This window comes from Marmota monax, unplaced genomic scaffold (assembly GCF_021218885.2).
Source record: "Marmota monax isolate L192 unplaced genomic scaffold, Marmota_monax_Labrador192_F-V1.1 WCK01_AAM20220418_F8-fsc00163, whole genome shotgun sequence".
NCBI lineage: Eukaryota > Metazoa > Chordata > Mammalia > Rodentia > Sciuridae > Marmota > Marmota monax.
The window spans coordinates 2239781-2265465 of record NW_026693660.1 but is presented as its reverse complement, the minus strand read 5'-3'; the positions used below and the strand labels follow the sequence as shown (position 1 = coordinate 2265465).

General features: G+C 36.9%; 1 protein-coding gene across 22 annotated transcripts in view; it reads right to left on the bottom strand.

Moving 5' to 3' along the window:
- Erc1 (ELKS/RAB6-interacting/CAST family member 1) overlaps window positions 1-25685 on the bottom strand; it is a 564692-nt gene that overhangs the window by 426652 nt on the left and 112355 nt on the right. For all 22 annotated transcript variants that reach the window (XR_009228273.1, XM_058584138.1, XM_058584139.1 and 19 more), the window contains exons 4-5: window positions 13392-13466; window positions 607-762 (exon numbers count right to left, since the gene is read on the bottom strand). Coding sequence is in view for 21 of the 22 variants with exons in the window: in XM_058584138.1 (XP_058440121.1) it covers window positions 607-762; window positions 13392-13466 (231 nt within the window). In the remaining variant the exon portion in view is untranslated. The remainder of the gene's footprint in view (window positions 1-606; window positions 763-13391; window positions 13467-25685) is intronic.

The following is a 25685-nucleotide window of genomic DNA, read 5'->3' as shown; positions in this document are numbered from 1 at the left end:
ACTTTGGATATAAGGAAGAAATAATGTGACTGATTTTAAAACACATGGTGTCAAGTAAGTCTCCATGGTATCTATCTTATTACACTATACCTGAAATGGACATGGGAAGCAAAAAACCTGGGGGCAAATGGACCTTCTCCAAGGGATACAGCACAGAGCTTTCCTGTATTTAAAGGGGAAACACAGTTTCATTTAACCTATTTCAGGAAGGAGGAAAAAAAAAAAAAGCTGGATTCAGCCTCTTGGGATTTTGACTTAAAATATTTCACAAGAGGTAGAGAACTGGATGTCTCATATAATAAAGAAAAACACATCTGGATATAATACTACTAAATCACCTCAAAAGTACTTATAGATAGGATAAGTTAAATTATAAAAATATATACTTTGTCTCATACAAGTACTTTTATTTTAAATAAAAGCTTATAATAACTGTATGATATCAGTAATTTTGACCTAAATTCTGGGAAAATTCCATTTAAAAGAATGCTTCCCCAATGTCTGATAAAACAATAAAGTAGATCTTTATCATTACTAAAGAGGTAAAAATATGCATCAATCTTTCACATCACTCCTATGAACTATAGTAGTATTATACACCATTACCTTGTTTTTCATAAATTTAGAATGGCTGCGATACACCTCCATTTGCTTCATTTCTTCCTCCCGTTCTTCAGTACTCAAAGCCCCATTTGATTTCAGCATCTGAATTTCCTCTTCCAGGTCCCGGAGCCCACGCTCCATAGAGGAAATTTTTGAATCCTGAGGACAACAGAAGAGTCAAACATTAGAGTATTCACAAAAACTCAGAGAAACTAAATAAACAGGTCTTTTTAAATGTTAAAATTAATAAAGATAAATAGATATACAAAAAATGCTGCCGTATTTGGTGACTTGCTTCTAAAAGACCTCCTTTATAGTCATCTGGGTGAGGGGAGGAGGACTTTCATATCCACAATATGATTTTCTGTACCTCTTCCTCTAGTTCTAGACCCTTTTGATCAAAATTGAGATCACTAAAGAAGTAGAAGCAATGGAGAAATGGTTAAAGTTTCTTTGCATTTTATGAATTGACAAATTTCTGGTGTGGGGGGGCAGTAAAGGCTTTTCTAGTTCCAGTAGTTTATCATTTTACTTAGTGACCCCTATAAAGGCATAGTTCCCCCCAAAGAGGGAGAAGGAGTAAGAAGGTTTCAAAGATTTATAATAATGCATGTAACTGTATATGTGTAATAAAAATTTTATAACATTCTGTTTCAGAAAAATAAAGGTATGATTATATTAACAGGTGCTTTTTATAATATTAGCAATCTTTCTCTACTCCATACATTTGAAATACTTAATAATTTTTTAAAAACTGGGCACATTAGCATATCTCTATAATGCCAGTTACTCAAGAAGGCTGAGGCAAAAGGATCACTTCAGCCTTAGAGTTCAGGGCCAGCTGGGCCACATAGCAAGAATCTTGTCTCAAAAATAAATAATACAAAATACATGTATGAAGATGTGAGAAGGAAAACAAAAAAAATAGTGTTACCCTAGATTAGGGAGAGAGAAGTGATGGGAGGGGAGGGGAGGGGTTGGGGACATAGGAAGGATAGTAGAATGAAACAGACATTATTATTACTATGTGTATATATGTGAATGCATGACCAATGTGATTCTGCAACCTATATACTCAGAAAAATGAGATATTATATCCCATCTGATTCAAATGTATGATATGTCAAGGTCATTGTACTGTCATGTGTAACTAATTAAAACAAATTAAAAAATAAAATAAATAAAATTATTTCTATGAAAAAAAAATAAGTAAATAAAAATCCCTGTTCTTGTAAATAATCATCCTTACCACAAATATCACCTTCTAGTATTAGATCCCTCTATATTCAATTTCTTGATTTTGTTTTTCACAGTATCTAATTTATCTCCAGATTACTGATGCATCCATTACATGAAAATTCCTGCATGGAATGAATAGTTCACATTTGTTGTTGCACACACTTATTTGTCTAAGAAATAGAGACCATAAAGAGTCTAAATTAAGCACAGTTTATTTTACTTAAGGCTTTAGAAAAAAAAAAAACTTCGAAATTAATTTCCTTTCCCATTTACCTCAAGGATTTCTTAGTTGGCTTTCCTTGCCATCTTAATTCCTAGAGCATGAAGATCAAATAGCTTAAGGATCTGTCATGAGACAACTACAGCTAGTTATTTTCAGGTTTAAGGACAAGAGGAAGGGGAAAGTGCCCTTGTATCACTTATTGTAATACCTTTAAAAATATATATCTGAAAAAAAATAATCTAGTCAAAATTTGTATTTTGTTCAAAATTAAATGTATTGAAAACAACACACTTAAACAACAATTCAACTTCAACCAGGATTATGGTTTATTCATTTAAAAACAGTCAGCCTAATGCCATCTCCCAAGCCATAAGAGTACTACTTTAATTGCACTATCTGAACTTTCCTTTTGGAAGCTTTCTATAAATTTTTCTGTAAGTATCAGGATACAATTCCCTAAAAATGACTAAAATACTATCCATGTGCATGTGACTAAAAGAAAGTGAAATGTAGGTTTCCACTGGGGGTTAAAAAAGAGAACCAACTTTAAAGAGGGGTGGGGGGAGGGGGGGAGAGGGAGGGAGGGGGGAGAGGGAGGGAGGCGGGGTGGGCAGGCACTTTTCTAGCAAAACTAGGGCTCCACAAAAGACAACAGAGCCCTAGGTAAGAAATCCAGCTTTGCACATCACATGGCAGATCCTACCTGTACAAAGCCTCTACATGGCCCTGGCCAAAACACCTTATCCATCCTCTCCCCCATCCTCCCAAAACAATGACAGAAAGGCAGCTCTTGACCAAATCAGCATGCATCATAAAAGCTACTTCCCAGAAAGAAACTGCAGCTCTGAAAACCATGAGGCAGACACTGGCTATCCATAAAAAGAATCTGCCAAGCTGTTGTCTGAAATCAGATGAGAAAAGTAATGCCTAATATTCAAATGGTACCAAGTCTGGATTTATTTGAGGGTAGTTACTCCAAACAGATTTCTCACTCCTAGAATGTGTAATAACTAAATAAATATTTTTGCCTTCTCATGCTCTATTTCCCTGGCCCTGGCTCCTCCATCATTGATCAAGCAACACTACTGGGCCTGATGAAATACTCTACTTCTTGCAAAATTCCCCAGGACCTCAACTTTCAAAGATTGTCTCCCTGTTCCAAGTAAAATCTGGCTTTCCCAAAGGATATAATTTCCCTAAACTCTCTCCAATAATCTCTCTGCTCCACAAAGGGCCTGGGTAAAGGGTTAGCATTCTCTTGGTTCCGTCATGCTGTTTCCTTCATATGCAGGTCCCTTTTCACTCCATCCTCCTCACCCTGCCATCTAGGGACTTCTCAAACACTCCCGCAGATTTATGAAGTCTTTGGCACAAGTTCACAGCCTTTTCTTTAATTGCCACTGTTGTCAGTCATCACCCTAGGATTTCAATGTCAGAAATCCTTGAGAGCCACAACTCCAATAACCTCATCTTCAAGTCCATTTTAGCTACTAGTTTACAGGACCATACACTGGATCCGATCCCATCATCACCCAGCCCTCTCTTCCCAGGCCTCACACACCCTTGCCCTGGTTATTTATGTTCTTCAACCTCACTTCCCTAACATTCACATTTTCTCCAAACTGTGAGTTCATGTGAATCTTCTTTCTTCCATATATAGGGTATAGTCCAGGACTTCTTATCACCCTCAATTCATTTGCATCCCAATAATTCTGCTCTATCTACCCAGTGAAACTTAGACCCTAGGGCAATACAGTAATTCTTCCTTGATCCTCCACTAGTGAAGGAAAAAGAAAGAAAAAAGAAAAAGGTAGAGATATAAAATGAGGCAGAAAATAGGAAGGGGGCAGAGAAATAAAGGAGGAAAGGAAGAAAGGGGGTAGACGAAGGGATAATAAAGGAAAGAGAAGAAGAAGAGAAAACCATACTCCCTTGACGATTACTGAGTTGTTTCACTGTGGATCATTCTTTCTCCTATTTCCCCAAAGACTATCCCAGTCTTCATAATTCTCCCAAGCTCATGCCGCATTCTCAGAAACTCAGCTATTTTGGTTATGAGTTCAGCATAACATACACTTGACCCCTTTGGTCCACCAGAATCTCTTGTATCTCAACACAAGGTTAACACACTTAAAACAGACTCACTGCTAACTAATACAATTACATTTCCCTGTTTTGTCAAAATATGAGTAAAAGAATAATTATGTAAATAGGTACATTCATGTTTTGTTCTTAGGTATCAACAGGGATCAGGAAATAACATGCAAAATAAATCTGTAGTGAATGTGAATAAGGTAAAACCATGCAATTAAACCATTCTAAAGGCTCTTACAAGATTGTATTCAAGACTGCTAATTATAATAACTACCCCAGAAATCACTCATTTGAAGTGGTAAACCATTTCACCATTAAGAATAAAAATATAGGCAGCTGGGGTGTGGCTCAGCGGTAGAGCACTTGCCTCCCATGTGTGAGGCACTGGTTTCAATCCTCAGTACCACATACAAAATACATGTATGAAGATGTGTGGTGTCAACATACCTTGTATACAAACAGAGATATGATAAATTGTGGTATGAAGGTGTATTAAGAATTGTAATGCAAAAAAATAATAATAAGAGCTCATGTATAATAGCATAATTTGGCATGAACATACTTTATATACAGAGTTATGAAAAATGGTGGTGTAAATGGATAATTATGAATGTAATGCACTCCACTATTGTCATGTATATAAGAATACATTAAAAAAAATAAAGATATTGTGTCCATGTATAACTAAAAAATATTTTTAAAAAATATATATATATAATATAAACAAAGTTTTAAGAGGAAATTGTCCAAATTATGAGAACAATTCTTATAACTGTACTTGAGAATTATCTACTTACATAAAATTATTCATATACCAGTATCTAATATTCTTATTGACTCAAAGTCCACAAGCAAAACACAATCTGGAGCTTTTGGAGGGATACAAACAACTTAAAGGGGAGGGAGATAAATCCCTATATTAAAACCTTCATAAAACAGAACACAGTTAATATCAGCAGAAGCAGATAATACAGATTGCTAAGAGCCACAGCCAAGTAATATGATCATGGCATTTTTGGTTGAAAGGTGATGCCAGCAAGCCATTGAGATGATATGATTATGTTAAGATTTGCATTCATATGGATATTGGACTCCTGCTGTCCACCTCGGCCTGCTACGGGAATCCTGGAGAGTTCCCATTGGTTGGGGAAGTGCAGTAGGAGGGAAACTTCCTCTTGGGGTTCCGCGTGCGTCGATTGGCAATCTTCCCGGGAGCTTATGGGGCATTGGCGGCAGTTTCAAAAAATAAAGTTTGTTCCTGCTTGAGTGGCTCCTGATTTTGTGCCCAGCCAGACTGCTGCAACTGGTGGCCCGTACGGGGAACGCCTGAAGCTTGGAGGTAAGTAAAACTGCTCGCCCCTGAGGGAAGGGTGACCATTTCAAAAAACAATGTGTTCTTGTTTTGATTTATTTTATTTTTGTTTCAAGCTGTCTATCCTTAGAACTTTCTCAGGCAAACTGGGAAAAATGGTTGGCTCAAGGTTTGAAGTTCTTCGGCCCTGAGAAAGAGAAAATTGATACAACGATTTTTTGTTCCGTTTTTGTTTCATTCTGTTTCAGTTTTGTTTTATGCTATCTTATTGGGTTGTGTTACCTTTATAGTAGATTAGAAACTAGTAAAAAACAAACCGAAAGACTGTTAAGTAAATTGTTAGAGGTCCAGACTATGGTAGAAAACAAGTTAGGTCAAGCAAAAGAGAAGGTCTCTCGAGCTAGTCAGACAGAGGAAAATTTAAAGGAAGAAAGCTTAGAGAAAAAACAACCACCAGGGGGGGAGTTACAACAGGAGGCTGCTACTAACTCCGTTCTATCACCAGAGGGCGTAATTCAACCAACAGCTCCATCTACAGCTGAGCGACCCTCAACTCCCATAGTTGATGGACCGAATCCTAAGGCAGGACCTCAAAGATTAGCATGCCCTGTACTTGAGCAGGCAGGAGGGCAACGAATTTACCGTGCTTTAGATTTTAAAACAGTGAAGCAATTAAAGGAGGCTGTAACAACCTATGGTTCCCAAGCACCCTTTACCATAAGTATGGTCGAATCTATTACCAACTTGGACATGACACCAGCAGACTGGGCTAACATGTGTCGATCTGTGCTAAATGGAGGACAATATTTGTTATGGAAGGTTGTCAATGAGGAATTCTGCACGGAGATAGCTAGGTGAAATGCAGCAGCCGGTTACCCTCAAAGAAATCTAGAAATGTTGTTAGGAAAAGGACCTTATGAGGGTCAATGGCAACAAATTGAATATGATCCTGGCGTATACGCACAATTGCTGTAGATGCGGTTAGGGCATGGAAAACTTTACAGGGCATGGAGATTTACAAGGACAATTATCTAAGGTAATACAAGGAACTAATGAACCTTCGCCGAATTTGTAGATAGGCTTATTCAAATAGCTTCTAGAATATTTGGGGATACAGAACAGGCAATGCCATTTATAAAACAACTGGCTTATAACCAAGCAAATCGTTGCTGCAGAGAGGTCATTAAACCATGGAGACATGAAGATTTAAACACATATATTAAATTATGTAGAGACATTAATGAACAAGGGCAAGTCTTGGCAGCAGTACAACAGGCTTTAGATGCCAGGCCAAAAACATGCTATAATTGTGATCAAACAGGACATTTTAAAAGGAGTTGCCCCATAGGAGGAGGGTTTAACAAAGCTAGGTATCAAAGGAATAGAATACCGGGTATTTGCCCACGATGTCATAAAGGGAGACATTGGGCTAATGAATGTCGTTCTCAAACAACCACAGAGGGTACTCCGTTACAAAGTGTTTACCCACGATATCATGGAGAAAGGCATCAGGCTCCATTGCCAAAAAACGGACTGGGGGGCCCAATGCTCTGGGGCCCAAAACCACAAATATATGGGGCAATGGAGGAACCCAGCAACCCCATCAGGGTAGTGCCCAGGACACATTATCCATTAAATCCCTCATCAGACAAACTAGAGGGAGCGCAGGGTTGGACATCTGCGCCTCTCCCAGAGCAGTACTAACTCCAGAGATGGGAGTTCAAATCATTCCCACAGGAGTAAAAGGACCTCTTCCCCAAGGAACAGTAGGCTTATTATTGGGACACAGTTCTTCTACACTAAAAGGACTTATGATAAGTCCTGGGGTAATTGATCCCGATTATGAGGGTGAAATAAAAATTATAGCCAGTTCTCCAAGAGGTATATCAGTGAATAGCACAGTTATTAATAATACCCAGCCTACATGATAAATTTTCCAGTCGTACTGTAGAAAGAGGTTCCAGGGGATTAGGGTCCACAGGTGTAGATTGGGCTATGCTTTCTTTAAATTTAGATTCTCGCCCCATGCTAAAACTAAATATTCAAGGACGTGAATTTAATGGGCTACTGGACACAGGTGCTGACCTTAGCATCATATCGCATCAAGAATGGCCAAAACACTGGCCATTACAACAAGCCACTCAAACGCTTCGAAGCCTAGGAGTGGCAACTAATCCCCATAGAAGTGCAATGGTATTAGATTGGAAGGATCCTGAAGGATGTGAAGGAACTATACAGCCCTATGTATTGGATCATCTTCCTATAAATTTATGGGGACGAGATGTCCTAGATCAATTAGGTTTGACATTAACAAATAACATCAGTCCTAACGCGCCCACTACTAGGGCTAGACAAGGCTTTAGGAAAGAAAAAAGATTAAGAGAACAAGAACAAGGTATGACAGCACCAATTCAAATAGATCAAGAAATAAATAGACATGGATTGGGTTTTCAGAAAGAGCCACTGAGACAATAAAAATTACTTGGAAATCAGAAAGACCAGTGTGGGTTCCTCAGTGGCCCCTGACTAAAGAAAAGATACAAGTAGCCCATGACCTGGTCAAACAACAATTAGCGGAAGGACATATACAACCTTCTGTATCTCCCCATAATACTCCCATTTTTGTCATTAAAAAGAAATCTGGTAAATGGAGATTATTGCAAGATTTAAGAGCCATTAATAATGAGATGGTTATTATGGGACCTGCTTAATCAGGGATTCCCCAATTGTCTGCTTTACCAAAAACCTGGTATGTTTTAGCTATAGATATTAAAGATTGTTTTTTTTCAATTCCAATTCATCCTGAGGATAGTCCATATTTTGCATTTACTATCCCTGCACTAAATCATGAAGGTCCTGATCAGAGATATGAATGGAAAGGGATGGCTAATAGTCCAACTATGTGTCAAATTTATGTTAACAAAGCAATCCAGCCACTTAGAAATCAAAATCCTGAACTACAAATATTTCACTATATGGATGATGTGTTATTGGCACATAAAGATAAAAACACATTGCTAGAATGTTATGCCACACTTACAAATTTATTAAAAAATTATAATCTAGAGATAGCAATAGATAAAGTACAATTAAATCTTCCAATTAATTATTTAGGAGTTATATTATCCTCAACCATGGTCCGTCCACCAAAAATTCAAATACAAGTAGATCAACTCAAATCACTTAACGACTTTCAAAAGTTATTGGGAGACATAAATTGGATAAGGCCTTATCTAGGCATACCAACAGGAGAGCTAGAACCTTTATTTGATATCCTAAAAGGTCCATCAGATCCAAATTCACCCCGCATGTTAACGCCTGAAACAAGAAAGGCATTAAAAATCATTGAAACATATATGGAAAATATGCATTTGGATAGAATTGATATAAGTTTGCCTTTATTATTTATTGTACTACCAACAAAAAATATTCCTACAGGAGTATTTTGGCAAGAAGGTCCATTATTGTGGATACATTTATCTTATTCTCCTAAAACTATTCTTACTAGGTATCCTGAGGCTGTAGGACAATTAATACTCAAAGGAATAAAAGCAGCAAAGGGAGTGTTTGGAATTTCTCCCAATAAAATTATTACTCCATATACTATGGATCAAATTGATGAGTTAGCTAATGAGTTAAATACTTGGGCAATAATCATGTGTAAATCTAATGTTTCATTAATCACTTACCATCTAATCCTTTGTTGTCTTTTTGGTCTAAGCATCCTGTAGTTTTTCCAAAAATGACAAGAAAAACCCCTATCATGAATGCTCCAAATATATTCACTGATGGGTCAAATAATGGTACAGCAGCAGTAGTTACCCCTGATCAAACTTTTACATTTTTAGTACCCAAACAATCAGCTCAAAAGGTAGAGCTTAATGCAGTATTACAAGCTTTTATGATGTTTAAAGATTCTGTATTTAATTTATTTTCTGATAGTCAGTATGTAGTTAATGCTATAGTATCCCTTGAAGATGCTGGTAGGATTTCCCCTTCCTCTACTGTTTTCTCTTTGCTTTCCACTATACAAAGTCTAATCTGGGACAGAAAAGATCCATTCTTTATACATATCAGGGCACATACAGGATTGCCTGGAGCCCTTAGTTTGGGCAATGAATTAGCAGACAAATCTACACATGACATACATATTTTCTCCACAATAGAAGAAGCTATAAATTTTCATAAAAGGTTCCATGTCAATACTAATACTTTACAAAAGCATTTTAAAATAACTAAAGAACAAGCCAGACATATAATAAAGCAATGTCAAAATTGTGTGACATTTTTACCACAAGTTAATCTTGGAGTCAATCCTAGAGGACTGATACCTAACCATATTTGGCAGATGGACGTCACACACTTGCCAGAATTTGGAAAATTAAAATATTTGCATGTTACAGTTGATACTTCTTCCAGATTTTTGATGGGCTCCCTTCATGCCGGAGAAAAAAACTGAAGATGTTATAGCTCATTGCTTACAAAATTTTGCCACTGTGGGCGTTCCAAACAGTTAAAAACAGATAATGGTCCTGGTTATGCTTCTACCTCTTTTAAACAATTTTGCTCATCATTTCGCATTACTCACATAACAGGAATTCCATACAATCCACAGGGACAAGGCATAATTGAAAGAGCTCATCAAACTATTAAAATGTACTTATTAAAACAAAAGGAGGGAATTGGAAAGGGATATATATCCCCCAAAGATAAACTTAAAATAACCCTTTTTACTCTAAACTTTTTAAATTTGGATTCATCAGGGCTTAGTGCTGCGGAAAGACATTTGTATCCAAAAAATGTACATAAGCCTAAGGTACTTTGGAAGGATATTCTAACAGGACAATGGAAAGGTCCTGACCCAGTGACTGTCTGGAGTCGGGGCTCTGTTTGTGTGTTTCCACAGGGAGAACAACAGCCGATTTGGATTCCAGAGAGATTAAACAAAACAATTTCTACAGACCAAAAGAAAGATGATTTGACTCAAATCCACAACAGCTGATATCCAGAACTCCAGCTTGGCTATTCTTACATCTGCGACAGTGATTAACCAGGATGCTTTTTTCAATATCTATTTTATTATTGCTTTTCCCACATCATAAAGTTCTATTTTATTTTTAAGCTCATACAGACCTAGGTTAATGTTTTTCTGATCAGTTTTATTTTTTGACTGTGGAGTTTTTAAACATTGCAATGGAGATTTCACCTATGTAAAGCTACAAAGCCTTTACTATTGTCTTATGTGTTGTATGTTATGTGTGCACACTTCTGTTTTGTGTTCTATGTCTGTATGTGAGTATGTCCATATATCATATTGAGGAGTGCTCATAAATAAATGGATCCGAAATTTTTTTTATTATTCACGTGATTTTAATGGTTTAATTTAAATTGGGTAAACAGCTGTTGAGGATTGTTTTAAAATGTGTACAAATAAGCAGGTTAACACATCTGTTTGTTTACTTTCACCTTTCCTTTTCATTATATTTAATAATTCTGTTCAGGATAATGTAAATTGTTCAAAAAGTTGTTTTCTTAGTACCTGTTGGAATATTACATAATTTTTTTTTTTTAGCATCATTGTCAGAATGCCTATCTTCATCCCAGTGCCGGTGAAGACAAAGATGAAACCAAACTACAGTTTCTTCGATAGTTATCACAACAAACTGTATAAACTGATGCATCTATGAATAATAACTCAACAAGTAATGCTCAATCAATGAGTCAATTTATTTTGGGAGGAAATGGACATATTGATAGATTCCTCCGCTTTGAACTGCTTACAGAACTTGCCTGGACTATGTATCACTTGTATGCATTGTGATCTATCTGTTGATGCAGCGAATTATGGTAGTGCTGGCATATCTTTGCTGATGTGTCACCAGTGATGCAATTTTTCCTAAGGAGCCGTCAATTGACTTGGTGTTGTGGCATTTCTGTATCCTCCTCCCTTCTACTAGTGATGGTCTAATTTGGGGGGCCAACAGAGGTGAGGCAAAGAACCTCACCTTCCCAACTGGTGCATAGGCCTATCCACAAGTATGGCTATATGCTGGACCGGTAGTCAGTGACGGGTATGATCCAATTGCAGTGGTATCAACCTAAGACAGGAGGCTGACGCCTAGAGGTCAGTTCATTCCATGACGGGTAAGAACCATATGTTGAACTGGACAAACCTAACAGGCACGGTCCCTAGCCACATTGCTTGTTGCTTAATTAAACAGAAGGGGGGAGATGCTAAGAGCCACAGCCAAGTAATATGATGCATGGCATTTTTGGTTGAAAGGTGATGCCAGCAAGCCACTGAGATGATACGATTATGTTAAGATTTGCATTCATATGGATATTGGACTCCTGCTGTCCACCTCGGCCTGCTACGGGACTCCTGGAGAGTTCCCATTGGTTGGGGAAGTGCGGTAGGAGGGAATTCCGGAGGAGGAACTTCCTCTTGGGTTCCGGGGATCCGGGAGAATGCTGTGTGCGTCGATAGGCAATCTTCCCGGGAGCTTACGGGGCATTGGCGGCAGTTTCAAAAAATAAAGTTTGTTCCTGCTTGAGTGGCTCGTGATTTTGTGCCCAGCCAGACTGCAGCAACAGATTATATGTTTACTATGTGCAAGGTCCTATTCAAAGTGTTTTACATGTTTTAACTAATTTAAATCTTAAAACAATCCACTGGATTAGACTCTTCTCACCATTTATCAACAAAGAAATTAAAGTCAGATGGGGTGGTGCACACCTGTAATCCCAGCTACTCTGGAAATTGAGACAGGAGAATCACAAGTTCAAGCCCAGCCTGGGCAACTCAAAATAAAAAATAAAATGTACTGGAGTTGTAGCTCAGGAGTAAAAGCACTTACCTAGCATGTGTAAGGCCCTAGTTTCACTCCACACATATGAGTGAGAGAGAGAGAGAGAGCGAGAGAGAGAGAAACTGAGGCATAGAGGCTAAGTGCTCCATAGCACACAACTATTACACTTAGATTTGAATTCAGGGAGTTTAACTCAGAAAGCAAGCTCCCAGTCACCATTCTGTATGGCCTAAAGTCTGTGAATAATTCATTTGCTTAAAGCAGAGTTTTTAACACTTTAGAACACTGGGGGTCTCCTAAACCCATTCACAGAGTCTGTAGGATCAAAACTATTTCCATAATAATACTGTGGTAATGTTTGACTTTTCCACCACGTTAACAATTGCACTAAAGGTATAAAAGCAACAGTGAGCAAAACTGTTAGTGCCTTAGCACAAATCAAGGCAATGGCACAAAGCACTCTGTGAATCATTATATTCTTCAGTGGCAAACATTCACAGAAAAAAAAAATTAAAAAGAAACAACATTTTATAAGAATGTTCTTGGTTAAACAGTTAAAAAAAAACAAAAACAAAACAGTGCTTTTAATAAATCTCAACCATTAAGGATGCATCTTTTTCATATTTCATGTGACAAAACAGGGGCAGGCATGAAGCACTTAGTATAATGAAATATGACAGTTGTCCCTAGCAACAGGACTTGTGGTTGTCCTGAGTTGTGAGCTGAACTGGGTACTTTTTTCATGGAACACAATTTTTACTTCAAGGAATGACTGACAATTTGTGGTTACTGAAACTCACTATTTGGCGGGCATTTTCTTTAAAAAGAAGATGTGAGCCTGTCACATTAAGGGAGGTATTGGGTCTTGAGCCAATCAAAAATTTAGAGAACAATTGATGTGAAGGCAAAAGACAAAATTTTTTGGTCTGATTTGAATTATGGTTTACAACTGAATGAAAATTGGAATTATTCTAAGACATTATTTTCATTAAGTCTTAAAATGTCCTATCTCACAAGTGAGTGAAATATTATTAGCAACTATTTTCTAAGACTCACACTTGAAACCATGACTGATAAGATTCTTTAAGAGATTTATTAGGCTCTTACTTACCTTCATCTCAATAACAGTTTGCAGAGCCTTGGTCTTGGCAGAATCAGGAGCATTTTCAAACCTCCGGTGTATCTCCTATATAACAGAAACAAAGGAGAGTCAGTGGCCTCCTCCCCACTATGGTCTTTTTAAAAGGGAATCGAGGGGTAGGTGTATGTAAAAGATAATTACTCCAACTTTGTCAGTATCTGCCTTATTTCTGAAAGACCAACCCTTGATCAGGGAATCCAGACTACATTCAGTCTATTCCAATCATGAAGCCACAGAAGAATATCTGACCCTGAACATTTAGTTATTTAAAATTGGTCACACCCCACATAGAGATAAATAAATAAAGATATTGTGTCCAACTACAACTAAAAAGTATTTTTTAAAAGGGGGCGGAGCTGGAGTTGTGGCTCAGTGGTAGAGCGCTCATCTCGTACATGCGGAGCCCTGGGTTCGATCTTCAGCGCCACATAAAGATAAATAAATAAAATAAAGGTATTGTGTCCAACTACAATTAAAAAATATTTTTAAAAAATAAAAATAAAAATAAAATTGGTCACACCAATGCCAGTTCCTACAATAGCTGAAACTATAGCATATCACCAGGGTGGTGTGTCTATCTTTCACTTGACTCTAAGACCTACAATCAGAACTGCAAATGATCCAAAAATTAGAAAAGTTCCCTTTCTTACAGGAGAAAATGAAAGCTATCATAACCAGTCTGCACTGCACAAAGTATTGAAAATATCTGGGTTGACAACATCCTTTCCTTAGTATTCACCCTCAGAGTTAATAACTACCTGGGTACCTAATGATGAAAATCTCTTGGGTGGGGCTATAGGTAGAAAGAAAAAGATAAGACTGTTGAACAACTTTCCTAAATAGTTCAGGTTTAGAAAATGTCAGAAAAACACAGATCTTTTTTTTTAACCTCAGAATTTATCTCCCCCAACCCACAAACTGGGGATTGAACCAAGGGCTTTGCGAATGCAAGGCAAAGGCTTTGCTGCTGAGCTGTATCCCAGCCCTGACCCAAAACCTATAGAGTTCAGGACTGGAAGGAAGGATGTAAATGTCTTCAAGAGTCACTCTGAAGTTACCAGACCACCTCAGGCATTTCTCTTGTCAGATTCTGTGAATGTCTCTGAGTTAAAGGGTCAACAAAGTACCCTGGGCAACCTCTAGTGACCCCAGGGAATACAGAGATGAATAGTCTCATCTGAATTAAGCATAATAAAAAGGATGGATAATACTTTAGTTATACATTTCACCTAATTTATTCATTCTTGCTTGAGTAGAAAGAATAGTTTGAGAAATCAAAGTATAACTTCTGGGGCTGAGGTTGTGGCTCAGTGGTAGAAAAAAAAAATGAAACACTTTAGAACACTGGGGGTCTCCTAAACCCTCGCATGTCCGAGGCCCTGGGTTTGATCCTCAGCGCACATAAAAATAAATCAATAAATAAAATAAAAGTATTCTGTCCAACTAAAAAATAAATACATAAAAATACATATAATTATTTATATATGTGTGTGTGTATTTTATATATATATATGTATATCTGCAACTTTACTGAGTTACTTTTTCTTAAAAAAAAAAAAAAACTGTTTTAATGAACTCACAGAAGTCCTAAATTATAAATAGTCAACAGATTAAACACCAGTAATTCCTAAATACCTACACGTCTCTTCTGCCTGCTAACACTATACCCCAAATCTTACATGTTTGAGCATTCCCTAACCTGGAAAACTGAAATCCAAAACTTTTGAGTGAAAACAGTAATGCTCAAGTTTCAAGTTCAGAGCATTTATGATTTTAGATTTTCATATTAGAGGTACTCAATTGATGAAGTCTATTATGAATGTGCCAAAATCTGAAAAACTCCAAAATCTAAAAAACTTCTGCCTTTCCCTAATTCCAGTTCTAAATAACTAAGTATCCCACTTGCATGTTTAACAAACATTTTATTAAACACTTTTTACATGCCCAAGACTAAATTGATGGTGCCTCCAAAGCTGCTCCACCCTTGCAGTTGCTGCGGCCTAAAACCTGAGTCTTATTCATGTCTTCCATTCTCTCTCAAGTCATCAAGAAACCTATCTAGTTAACTCTGTCTTGAAAACATTCCAAAAATCTAAGAATTTCTTGCCATTTTCACTGCTACTATAACAATGATCCACTTTATGCTTTGAGTAGCCCTTGCTGCTCTGCCACTGTAACTTATTTTTAAAAGGACACATTTTCTTTCTCTCCTCTCCCCCAACCCCAACCCACCCAATCTCAGCAGAAACAGAATTACCTTTCTTCCCCATCCTCAGCAGTTATCTATCATAATATTTCAAACATATAAGATCCCTTCATAATAATCATCCTAATCTGGTTTCTTTTCCTACTCCTCCATTGAAACAACCCATCATATCTGAACTGCTAAATCTAACAAACACATTTCTGTCCCAGCCTTCCTAGAACTCTCAGAAACATCCAAAGTAATAGTTCATTCCCACCTAGATATTTTATTTCTCTTGACTATCATGGTACCACACTCCCCTGATTTTTGTTTTTATTGTTGTTACCAGGGATCGAACCTAGGAGTACTTAACCACTGAGCCACATCAACAGCCCTTTTTATTTTTTTATTTTGGGACAGGGTCTAAGTAGCTTTGGGCCTTGCTATGTTGCTAAGGCTGTTTTTTTGTTTGTTTGTTTTTTGGTTTTGGGGTTTTTTTTTTAAGAGAGAGAGAGAATTTTTTAATATTTATTTTTTAGTTTTTGGTGGACACAACATCTTTATTTTATTTTTACATGGTGCTGAAGATCGAACCCAGTACCCCGCGTATGCCAGGCGAGCGTGTTACAGCTTGAGCCACATCCCCAGCCCTAAGGCTGGTTTTGAACTCATGATCCTCCTACCTCAGCCTCCCAAACTGCTGGGATTACAGGTGTGTTCCACAGGCCTGGCCTCCCCTGATTTTCTTTCTTTTTCCAATTGTTCCCTCTCTGTTTTCTTTGTAGGTTCTTCCTTCTAAATTACACCTCCAAGTCCTAGGTACTCAGGACACTAAGGTGGGAGAATCACTTCAGCCTAGGAATTCAAGACCACTCCGGCAGCCTGGGCAACATAGCAAGACTGTGGCTAAAAATAAATAAATAAATATTTGTTTAAAAATTTTTTTAATATCTTTATTTTGTTTTATTTATTTTTATATGCTGCTGAGATCGAACACAGTGCTTCACATGTGTGAGGCAAGCGCTCTGCCACTGAGCCACAACTCCAGCCCAAATTTTAAAATTAGACCTCCATGTTATGTAGCAGTCCAAACTCTATACTTTTTCAAATAAACTCTGATCTGTACTAGTTGGCTTTAAATATAATGGAGATGCTGCTGGTAAGTATCTAGGCCTACCCTCTGCTCTGATTTCAAGAGTCACATCTCACTGCACATTTCACAGCTCCAGTTAGATGACTAATAAGTAACTCAATTTTTTTTTTCCTAAATGCTGATTTTCTCGCTCTTCCCTGGCCCTTCATTTGAGGAGATGTGTCTTCACCGTCTCATTAAAACAATATTGCCATCCCAGTGGCTAAAGCAGAACACAGAATCTCCTTTCCCTCCTTCCAATCTTCATTTCCCACAACCCATTCAACAGTAGATCCTAATTGTTTTATCTCCAAAATCTTCAATCTATCCATTTCTAATCTAGTTTAAGCTTAAATTACTACACAGACTCTACTGAGTTTTCTCCCATATCTTTTATCCATTCTCAAGATAGCACTGCTGTGATCTTGGCAAAATAGGAAAGAACACTGTGGTATTAATCAGCTTCAAATCCTTCAATGAACTTCCAACTATACTTCTCACTCTGCAAGATCAGCACAATCTGACTATAATGGAAGTTAACAGACTGGCCCTTCTGTCATAGACTATTAGAAAATTACACAATATGCATGAAACAACTGTTTTCAGACACTGGACAACAAGCAATTTGAGAATATGATAATTTGAGAGAAGAGACATAAGGTGATGGCCTGTGGGGCATAATGTAACATGTGGGGCATGCTGCATCAGAAAGGAGGAAACCTAACTTGAAGTAGGGCATGCAACATGTGGGGCATGTTGCATCAGAAAAGAGGAAACCTAAATTGCTACCTGCTTCCTGGTCCTGGGGCCATATGTGACTAAGATAGTGCCTGGAGATCCGCCAGAAGGTGTTACCTGGGGTGAGGAAAAATCAGACCACCTCCAGGATAGGCTCAGAACTCTCCCCACCCTGCTGACCTTTATCCTGATTGGCTCCTGTACATTATATTAGCTGTGTGTGTTTTCTCAATAAATTGAGATCCTGCTTTGACTGGTCTCCCTGACACATCTGATTGTCCTCCAGTGAGAGAGGGCTGGGTGCGGGCGGGGTGGTCAGTCGACCCTTTCCTTTCTGGGTTTATCCTGGCCGGGGTGTGCTCTCCCCAAACTCTCATGCCGGTCAGGAGGGAAGGGGGGGATGGGGCTAAAAACCCCTATAATGGCCCAGACTTGCTGTCTAATACATGACACAAGGAAAGAAAGCTTAGAGACCTTAAGACAAACCAGCAAGTAAGACTTCTAAAAGCAGTGGAAATTTATAGAGCAAAATAACACCAAGAAGAAAGCTCACCAGAAAACCACTAGTATCTAATCTGGTGGGGTCCCTTTGAGTCTGGCCAAATACAAAGCTCTGCATTCCCAGAAGACTCCACAAGGTCATATGAAGAACTACAGAAAGAACAACTCTCTGGGAGCTGAGTTGAGCAACTGCCTGAACTGCCACAAAAAAATTCAAGTTCCAAAGAGCCAAAGTGGAGTGAATACAGTGACATTCAGCAGAGATACCAGAAAGGTCAAGCCTTAGGAGTAGAGCTAAGTTATCTCCAGAGGGAAGTCTATTCTAAACCAGCCCTAACAGAGTTTAAAAGCAAGTCTTCAAAAGAACACAAGTAAATTAACTCTTGCAAGGCAAAACTTCATTAAGGGAGACAAAAGAATCAAAGCATTTAATAACAATTCATCTAAAATATCTGTACTATAATAACAGAAAATTACACAATATATAAAGATTACTAAACATATAAAGCAGGAAAATATGGCTTAAAATCAAGAGACAAGTCATTTGACTGAAATAAACACAGAAATCACAAATATGATAAAATTATCATTCTAGCTAATAAGCTAAGAAATGGTTGAACCACATGAGGAAAATGGGGAATTAAAAGGAAATTTGTAAGAAATTTAAAGCACATTTTTGAGAAATGGACCAAACTAAGACACAATATCTAGGGATGGTACTTAGGAATGATATTAATTTGTTAATGGAATATAACTACTGTAATGTTAGGGATACATATGTGATGTGTATAATAAAAATCAAAGGTATGGCTGCTACAAAAAGCCAGGATTGTGATTACTTTTAGAAGAAAGGGACAGAGTTCTGACTGGGATAATGTACCTGAGCAGCTTCCAGGTGGCTGTTAAAGTTCTCTTTCTAGACCTGGGTGGTGGTTACAAGGCTGATGACTTTATAATTTATTCAACTATAACATATGTTTTATACTATTTTCTGTATGTTGTCTTTTTAAGTTTTTAATAATCTCTTGAAACCATCTGCTTATCTTCCATCTCAACACCTAACACATCAGTTCAGAAGGTAATAAACTCCCACTTGCATTTAAACAAACTAGCCAGCTTTCAGTTTGTCTACACTGAATCTAATTTCCATTCTGTAAACAAGGTGATAGACTGGATACATAGTAGATACTTTCTCTTGTTTGTTTTTATGTGATGCTAAGGATGGAACCCAGGGCCACACACATGCTAAGGCAAGCACTCTGTCGCTGAGCTACAGCCCCAGCCAATACTTAATAATAAAATGAGTATGAACTTTTTAAATATATACCCCAAAATAAAATAGACCCTCTAATTTTAAACAATCTTCATATATTAATAAAACTCTATAACCTACACTTTGACATTTCTTATTTGGTAGTTCTATACACAATTGAAAATATTAAAACTGCACAACTTTGAAATACCTCATAATTGAAATTTTTACCTAGTTTATGACCTTTCCTCTTCCCCATTACCTAATTCCAAACAGGTAAGTTCAAAATGCTCTACTTTAAGAAGAAACTAAGTTCAACTATAAATTCTGCAAGCATATAAGGAAAATGAAAAGAAAACAGAAACCATTTGAATAAAAATATCTGTCTGCATATAGTAAGGAACTAGTAAACATTTTAAACCATTCACAGGCATAAAGCTTTCCTAGTGCAACAAGTGAAAACCCATCACTCATAGCAACCTTCTATTCAGAGGCCTGCACATTAAAGCTCACTATGAACACAACTTATTGTCAGTGAGGTCATAACTACACTGTCCCACTAACTACATCAACCCTCTGACTCATGCACTGTTAATAATGAAAAGAGATTCTGGTAATAGAAGTGAATGTACTATTCAAACTAGTGTAAAAAGAATATATCATTTGTTCACTTCATTTTGCTCCTACTGGCCTGAAATTTTTCATTCAAAAAAATAAAGAACTTCAAAGTAGGGGTAGAATTATCTGGACCTTGTCACATTGTCAACTGTGGTAGACAGAAGAAAACTGTGTTTACTTTCTCAAGAATAATGAGTAATCTAGAGTTAGAACACAAGTTAGGAACCAAATTTCATATTTCTCCTTTTCTTTAGCAGGCTTTGTTTTGTTTTGCTTTGCTTTTTGGTACTGAGGATTAAAGCCAGGGGCACTTTACCACTGAGCCACATTCCCAGCCCTTTTTATTTTTTATTTTGAGACAGGGTCTCACCAAATTGCCCAGCCTGGCCTTAAATTTGCAATCCTCCCACCTCAGCCACCCAAATCACTGGGATTACAGGCATGTGCCATTGCACCAGCAGTAGTGATTTCTTTCTTGAAAGTAAGCCAATATTTAATTTTACATCTGTATTAAAGGAACATTCGTAATTGAAAAGCAGTATTTAGGTCTGAAATTTCTTTTGCTCAAATTTTAGATTTTAGCCTTCCACACTCGAGTCAAGGGTAGAAGCACCAAATGTGTGTAAAGCCCTTTCAGTGATTCACTCCTCCACATGTGTTCTGGGTTTGCTGTATTCACAATACAGAGGAGATAAAAATAAAGAAAGGGAAGTTAAATATGAATCACTTTTTCAGCATCTTCATGAGACAATGATGAGTAGCATAGTACTTTAACCTTTTGCCTCCATTAATTTCATTATGCTGGGAAATCATATCTTTTTGCCAAAATAGAAAAGAGAGGCCAATGGCACCAAAAAACAGAGGAGGAATAATAGCATGAATAAATGTAACATTCAACTATTCTCATTTCAAAAATCACTACAAAAGATGGCAGCAGTCGCGCTCAGCAGCACATGCCTATAATCCAGCAGCTCAGGAGGGTAAGGCAGGAGGATTGCGAATTCAAAGCCAGCTTCAGCAAAAAAAAAAAAAAAAAAAAGAGGCACTATGCAACTCAGCTGAGACCCTATATCTAAATAAAATACAAAATAGGGCTGGGATGCTCGGAGGTCAAGTGCCTCTGAGTTCAATCTCTGGTAACCGCCCTCCCCCCATAAAAAGATCAAACTAATTTAGGGACTCCCTTTTCTTTTTTAATTACACCTATTCATTGTCAAAATATTTTACCTATTGCTTTTCTCTATATAATCTCTATTTTTTCCTCAGTCTCCCCTGTTTATACCTTCCAGCAGCAAGTAAAACAGAAAGGCATTCCTCAAATGTTCTAGTTATATTCAGAATTCCTAACCTAGAACCTACTCAAACATGAAACTTTTAACCTTAAACATTCTATAAACTCTTAACAAGAAAGCAGTTATACTAACAAGGTTTGTTGATTAAAATATCATATTAACAACAAAAAAAAACTAGCAGAATGCAATAATAGTTTTAAATAAATCTGTATTTTACCCATCACAAGAGTTACCTACATTTTTAAGAACTGGAGCACACACATAGGTTTGAAATATATTATTGAATTGGCCTAAAGACAATACCTTTAGATGTGAATACAGATTAAAGATCAAAACATTCCATACCAATTTGGATATTCTCTGCCAACAGACTAAGAACCAAAGTTTAGATCTCAAACTTGGTGTGTTAACAGAATCACCTACAAAGCTTGTTAAAACTCTATTTCTGGGATGGGGTTGTGGCTCAGTGGTGGAGCACTTGCTTAGCACGTGTGGGGCACTGGGTTCAATCCTCAGCATTACATACAATAAATAAAATAAAGGTGATATATATATTTCTAAGCCCTACCACTAACCAAATCTGACTTGTAATTCAGCATTTGTCCAATAGATGGCATCACTCTTTTACCAATCAAAGGAAAGGTGCTACAGGAAAACAAACAAACAAAAAAAAAACTAACAGTAGTAGTCAAAGAACACTGTAATTTCAACATAAACAAAATACAATGGTTAATTGAAATTTTACTTTTTCCTCTTTGGCTTTATAGGGAGAATTATTTGCTGCTATCTACAGAATCATGTTCATAAATAAAACAAAACTTTTAACAAGTCATACCATAAATATTACCACATAGAACTATTGTTTAATGCTATTATATTTCATCAAATCTAAAATGCCACTGATTATAAGACAACACTATTTTACGTGCTGGAAAGAAATGGGGGGAAATGCCTCAAAATAAATTCTGACACAATTTTTTATTATTTAAATTTTTTTAATACTGATTTTAAGAATTCCAATTTCTCACTTAATTAAAAATAATTTAATCAGACATTATTAACTGTTTTCATAAATTTGTCTATATTTGGCTACTCTGTTTCAATGCTGATTCACAGAATATTTCTGAAGATACTAAACAAAATTAAAGCTAACATGAGAAATATTAACAATGCTCATACATCAACTAGAGTGGTGACAAAATGAACATTTATGAGTATACCTTTGAGTACACAGGCAAATAAATCAGAACTGCTGCTTTACTGACAGTAACTATAAAATCCTATCTAGTATTAAGCCTTAACTCATGAGTCATACTAACAATCAAGATACCACTCACTTAACCTAGATTAAATTCCTTGCTAGACTTTCTTGTTCATGTCTGCTCTCTCCCTGCCATCCCACACAATACTCTCACACAATAAGAGTAAGTTTTAAAAGCTAAATCAGCTCATAATCCTCTTAATTACACAAGTGGAATAGTTTTTCTCTGGCACTTTGAAGAAAATTATCCTATTATCCGCAAGGATCATTTTTTTTTTTTTTTTTAAAGAGAGAGTGAGAGAGAGAGAGGTAGAGAGAGAGAGAATTTTTTTTTTTTTAATATTTATTTTTTAGTACTTGGCGGACACAACATCTTTGTTTGTATGTGGTGCTGAGGATCGAACCCGGGCCGCACGCATGCCAGGCGAGCGCGCTACCGCTTGAGCCACATCCCAGCCCCATCCGCAAGGATCTTGAAGGCAGGAACTTTGCCTCCTAGAGGGCATGGATTTAACTTTGTTCACTGTTATCTCCTTATTTCTTTGCACATGGTTGGTACACAAGAAATGTCTGATGAATGGAATGAATTAATGAATCTAACTCTGGATACTTTCCCAACTTCTCATCTCGTCAAGCCTTCTCCTTGTATAGGATGCTGCTCTTGGCCTTCCTCCTGTTCCCTCAAAACTTCCCACCAGGCCTTTGAAACTTGTTAACCTCTTTTAGAGAAATGATTTTACCAAACTGCTCTGCAAGGTTGACTACTTCTGTTTCTTCAGATCTCTACTTTTTAAAGGGCACTTCCTCAAAGACATGTACCTTGTTTAAAAAAATCCCCTTCTTCAACATAAATATTGTAACTACACCCATATCATTTATTTCATCTCATAATTATGAGTTAACTGTCTCACCAGATTTTTTAATTCTAGGAAGACAAAGACCATGTGTTCTGACAGAAAAAAAAAAATGTATATTCAGTGCCTATTCCAAGATGAAATACACACTACAGGCTTAATAAATGTTAGATGAGTGAGAGAGAGACAGAAAGACAGAGAGATTGATTCAGACACACAAAGCGCTTCCAGCATCTTACTGCTTTGGAAACAATCTTTATGTAACAGTCTAATCATGTTACAAAACTTTACCCTAAAATATCATTATAGCTTTAGATTATATCTTCTAGCAAACATGTTTAATTTTTTAAGGTTCTTGCTATGGTAATAAGTCTTAATTGTCAAGGATTTTATTAAAATCTTTTTGCTTACATTTTCTTCTAATGTTTTTATTTTTAAAAAATTAGCTCTTTAGGGGGCTGGGATTGTGGCTCAGCAGTAGAGCGCTCCCCTAGCACAGGCGAGACCAGGGTTCGATCCTCAGCACCACATAAAAATAAAGGCATTGTGTTGTGTCCCTCTACACCAAAAAAATAAACATTTTTTTTTTATTAGCTCTTTAGGGCTGGGGTTGTGGCTCAGTGGCAGAGCACTTGCCTCACGTATGTGAGGCACTGGGTTCGATCCTCAGCACCACATAAAAATAAGCAAACAAAATAAAGATATTATGTCCATGTATAACTAAAAAAGTATTTTTAAAAAATTACCTCTTTGGGGCTGGGCTTGTGGCTCAGCGGTAGAGCGCTTGCCTAGCATATGTCAGACCCTGGTTTAATCCTCGGCACCACGTAAAAATAAATAAATAAATAAATAAATGTATAAAAAATTTGAAAGAATTTTTTAAAAATTAGCTCTTTATTTCATCTGGCATTTAATGTGGTATAACTAAGATGAGTGTTTTCCAAATGACAGCCATTATACTCAATTCATGTCATCTTTATATTAACTCTGGGTTCAATTCTGTTTCCTTGATATAGTTATCTACTTATGTGCCAGTTCCACACATTTTAATCCAATGGATCATGTATCATGATTTACTTAGGTAAGTCCACTTGCATTGTTCTCACAAATAAACTGCAAAACCATTTGGGCATGTTTCAAGAATATTCCCATTGCAGTTCTGCTACAGTTATAGATTTGGGGGAAGCTGACATATTTATATTAGTGTTTCTAACTATGCAATAATGAAAATTATGCTCCATCCTTTTCATTAATGATGCTATTTATTCAATTTTCTTATCTACCTAACATTTCCAAAATAATGTCAAATACTAATAAGAACAAACCTCTGTGACCACTTCCTAACTTCAGTAAGCATTTCCAGTATGTGATCATCAGTAAGCATAATGCTGGCTATTAGTGTGAAATATGTGTTTTCAAAGTACATTTATTGTACTATTATTTATTTAAAACAGGATATAAAATATCATTCAATTATTACTTTATTAAGAGTTTATTTGAACTGATTGTCAAAATATATAACATTTTACAATAGCCAACAAACACCATGAGATTCTCTTTTCCTTTCACCTAAAACAAATAAAATTATGTATTAAGTCATCCTATCATTCCTGAAATAAACTCCTTTTGGTCATGTAGTATTTTCCTTTATCATAATGCTAACCCTATCTGCTAATATTTTATTGTAATGTTCATATCTAAATATATAAGCAAAACTGGTTAGAAGGAGTTCGCCATTGTTGTTTCCTTTATTTTTCTATATGGGTCTCACTATGTTGCCCAGGCTGACCTCAAATCCTGGGATCAAGTAATCTTCCTGCCTCAGCTTCCTGAGTAGTTGGGACTATAGGTGCATATAACATAACTTTGGAGGTTTGGTTTTGACCTTTATCCATTTTGGGAGGAGGGAGTTATCCTTCTTTCTTTAAATAGATTTAATTATCTCTGCCAATATTTCAATTTATTCAACAAGCATTTATTAACAAATATTGTGGACTTGTCAGACACTGGCACTATACAGATAAAAAATGATTTGTGTTCCCATAAAACTCATATGTTGAAACCCTAAATCCTCAGTGTGATGGTAAGAGGAAAAGGGGTTAATTAGGCTTTGAGGATAATCCTATTCATGGGATTAGTGCCCTTATAAAAGGGACCTCTCTTGCCCTTTGTCACCATGTGAGAAGGGGGTCACAGGAAGATGACAGCAGTCTTAAGAGAGAGGAAACAGGTCCTCATCAGACACCTGTACCTTGATCTTGGACTCTCCAACCTCCAGAACTGTAAGAAACAAGTGTTGCTGTAAAAGCCACCCAATCTATAGTAATCTTTGTCATTGCAGCCAAGACTAAGAAAATATATAACCCTGGTGCAAAATATTATGTGAACAACAATGAAGAAATACATACGGAAGTGTACATATGTATGATCA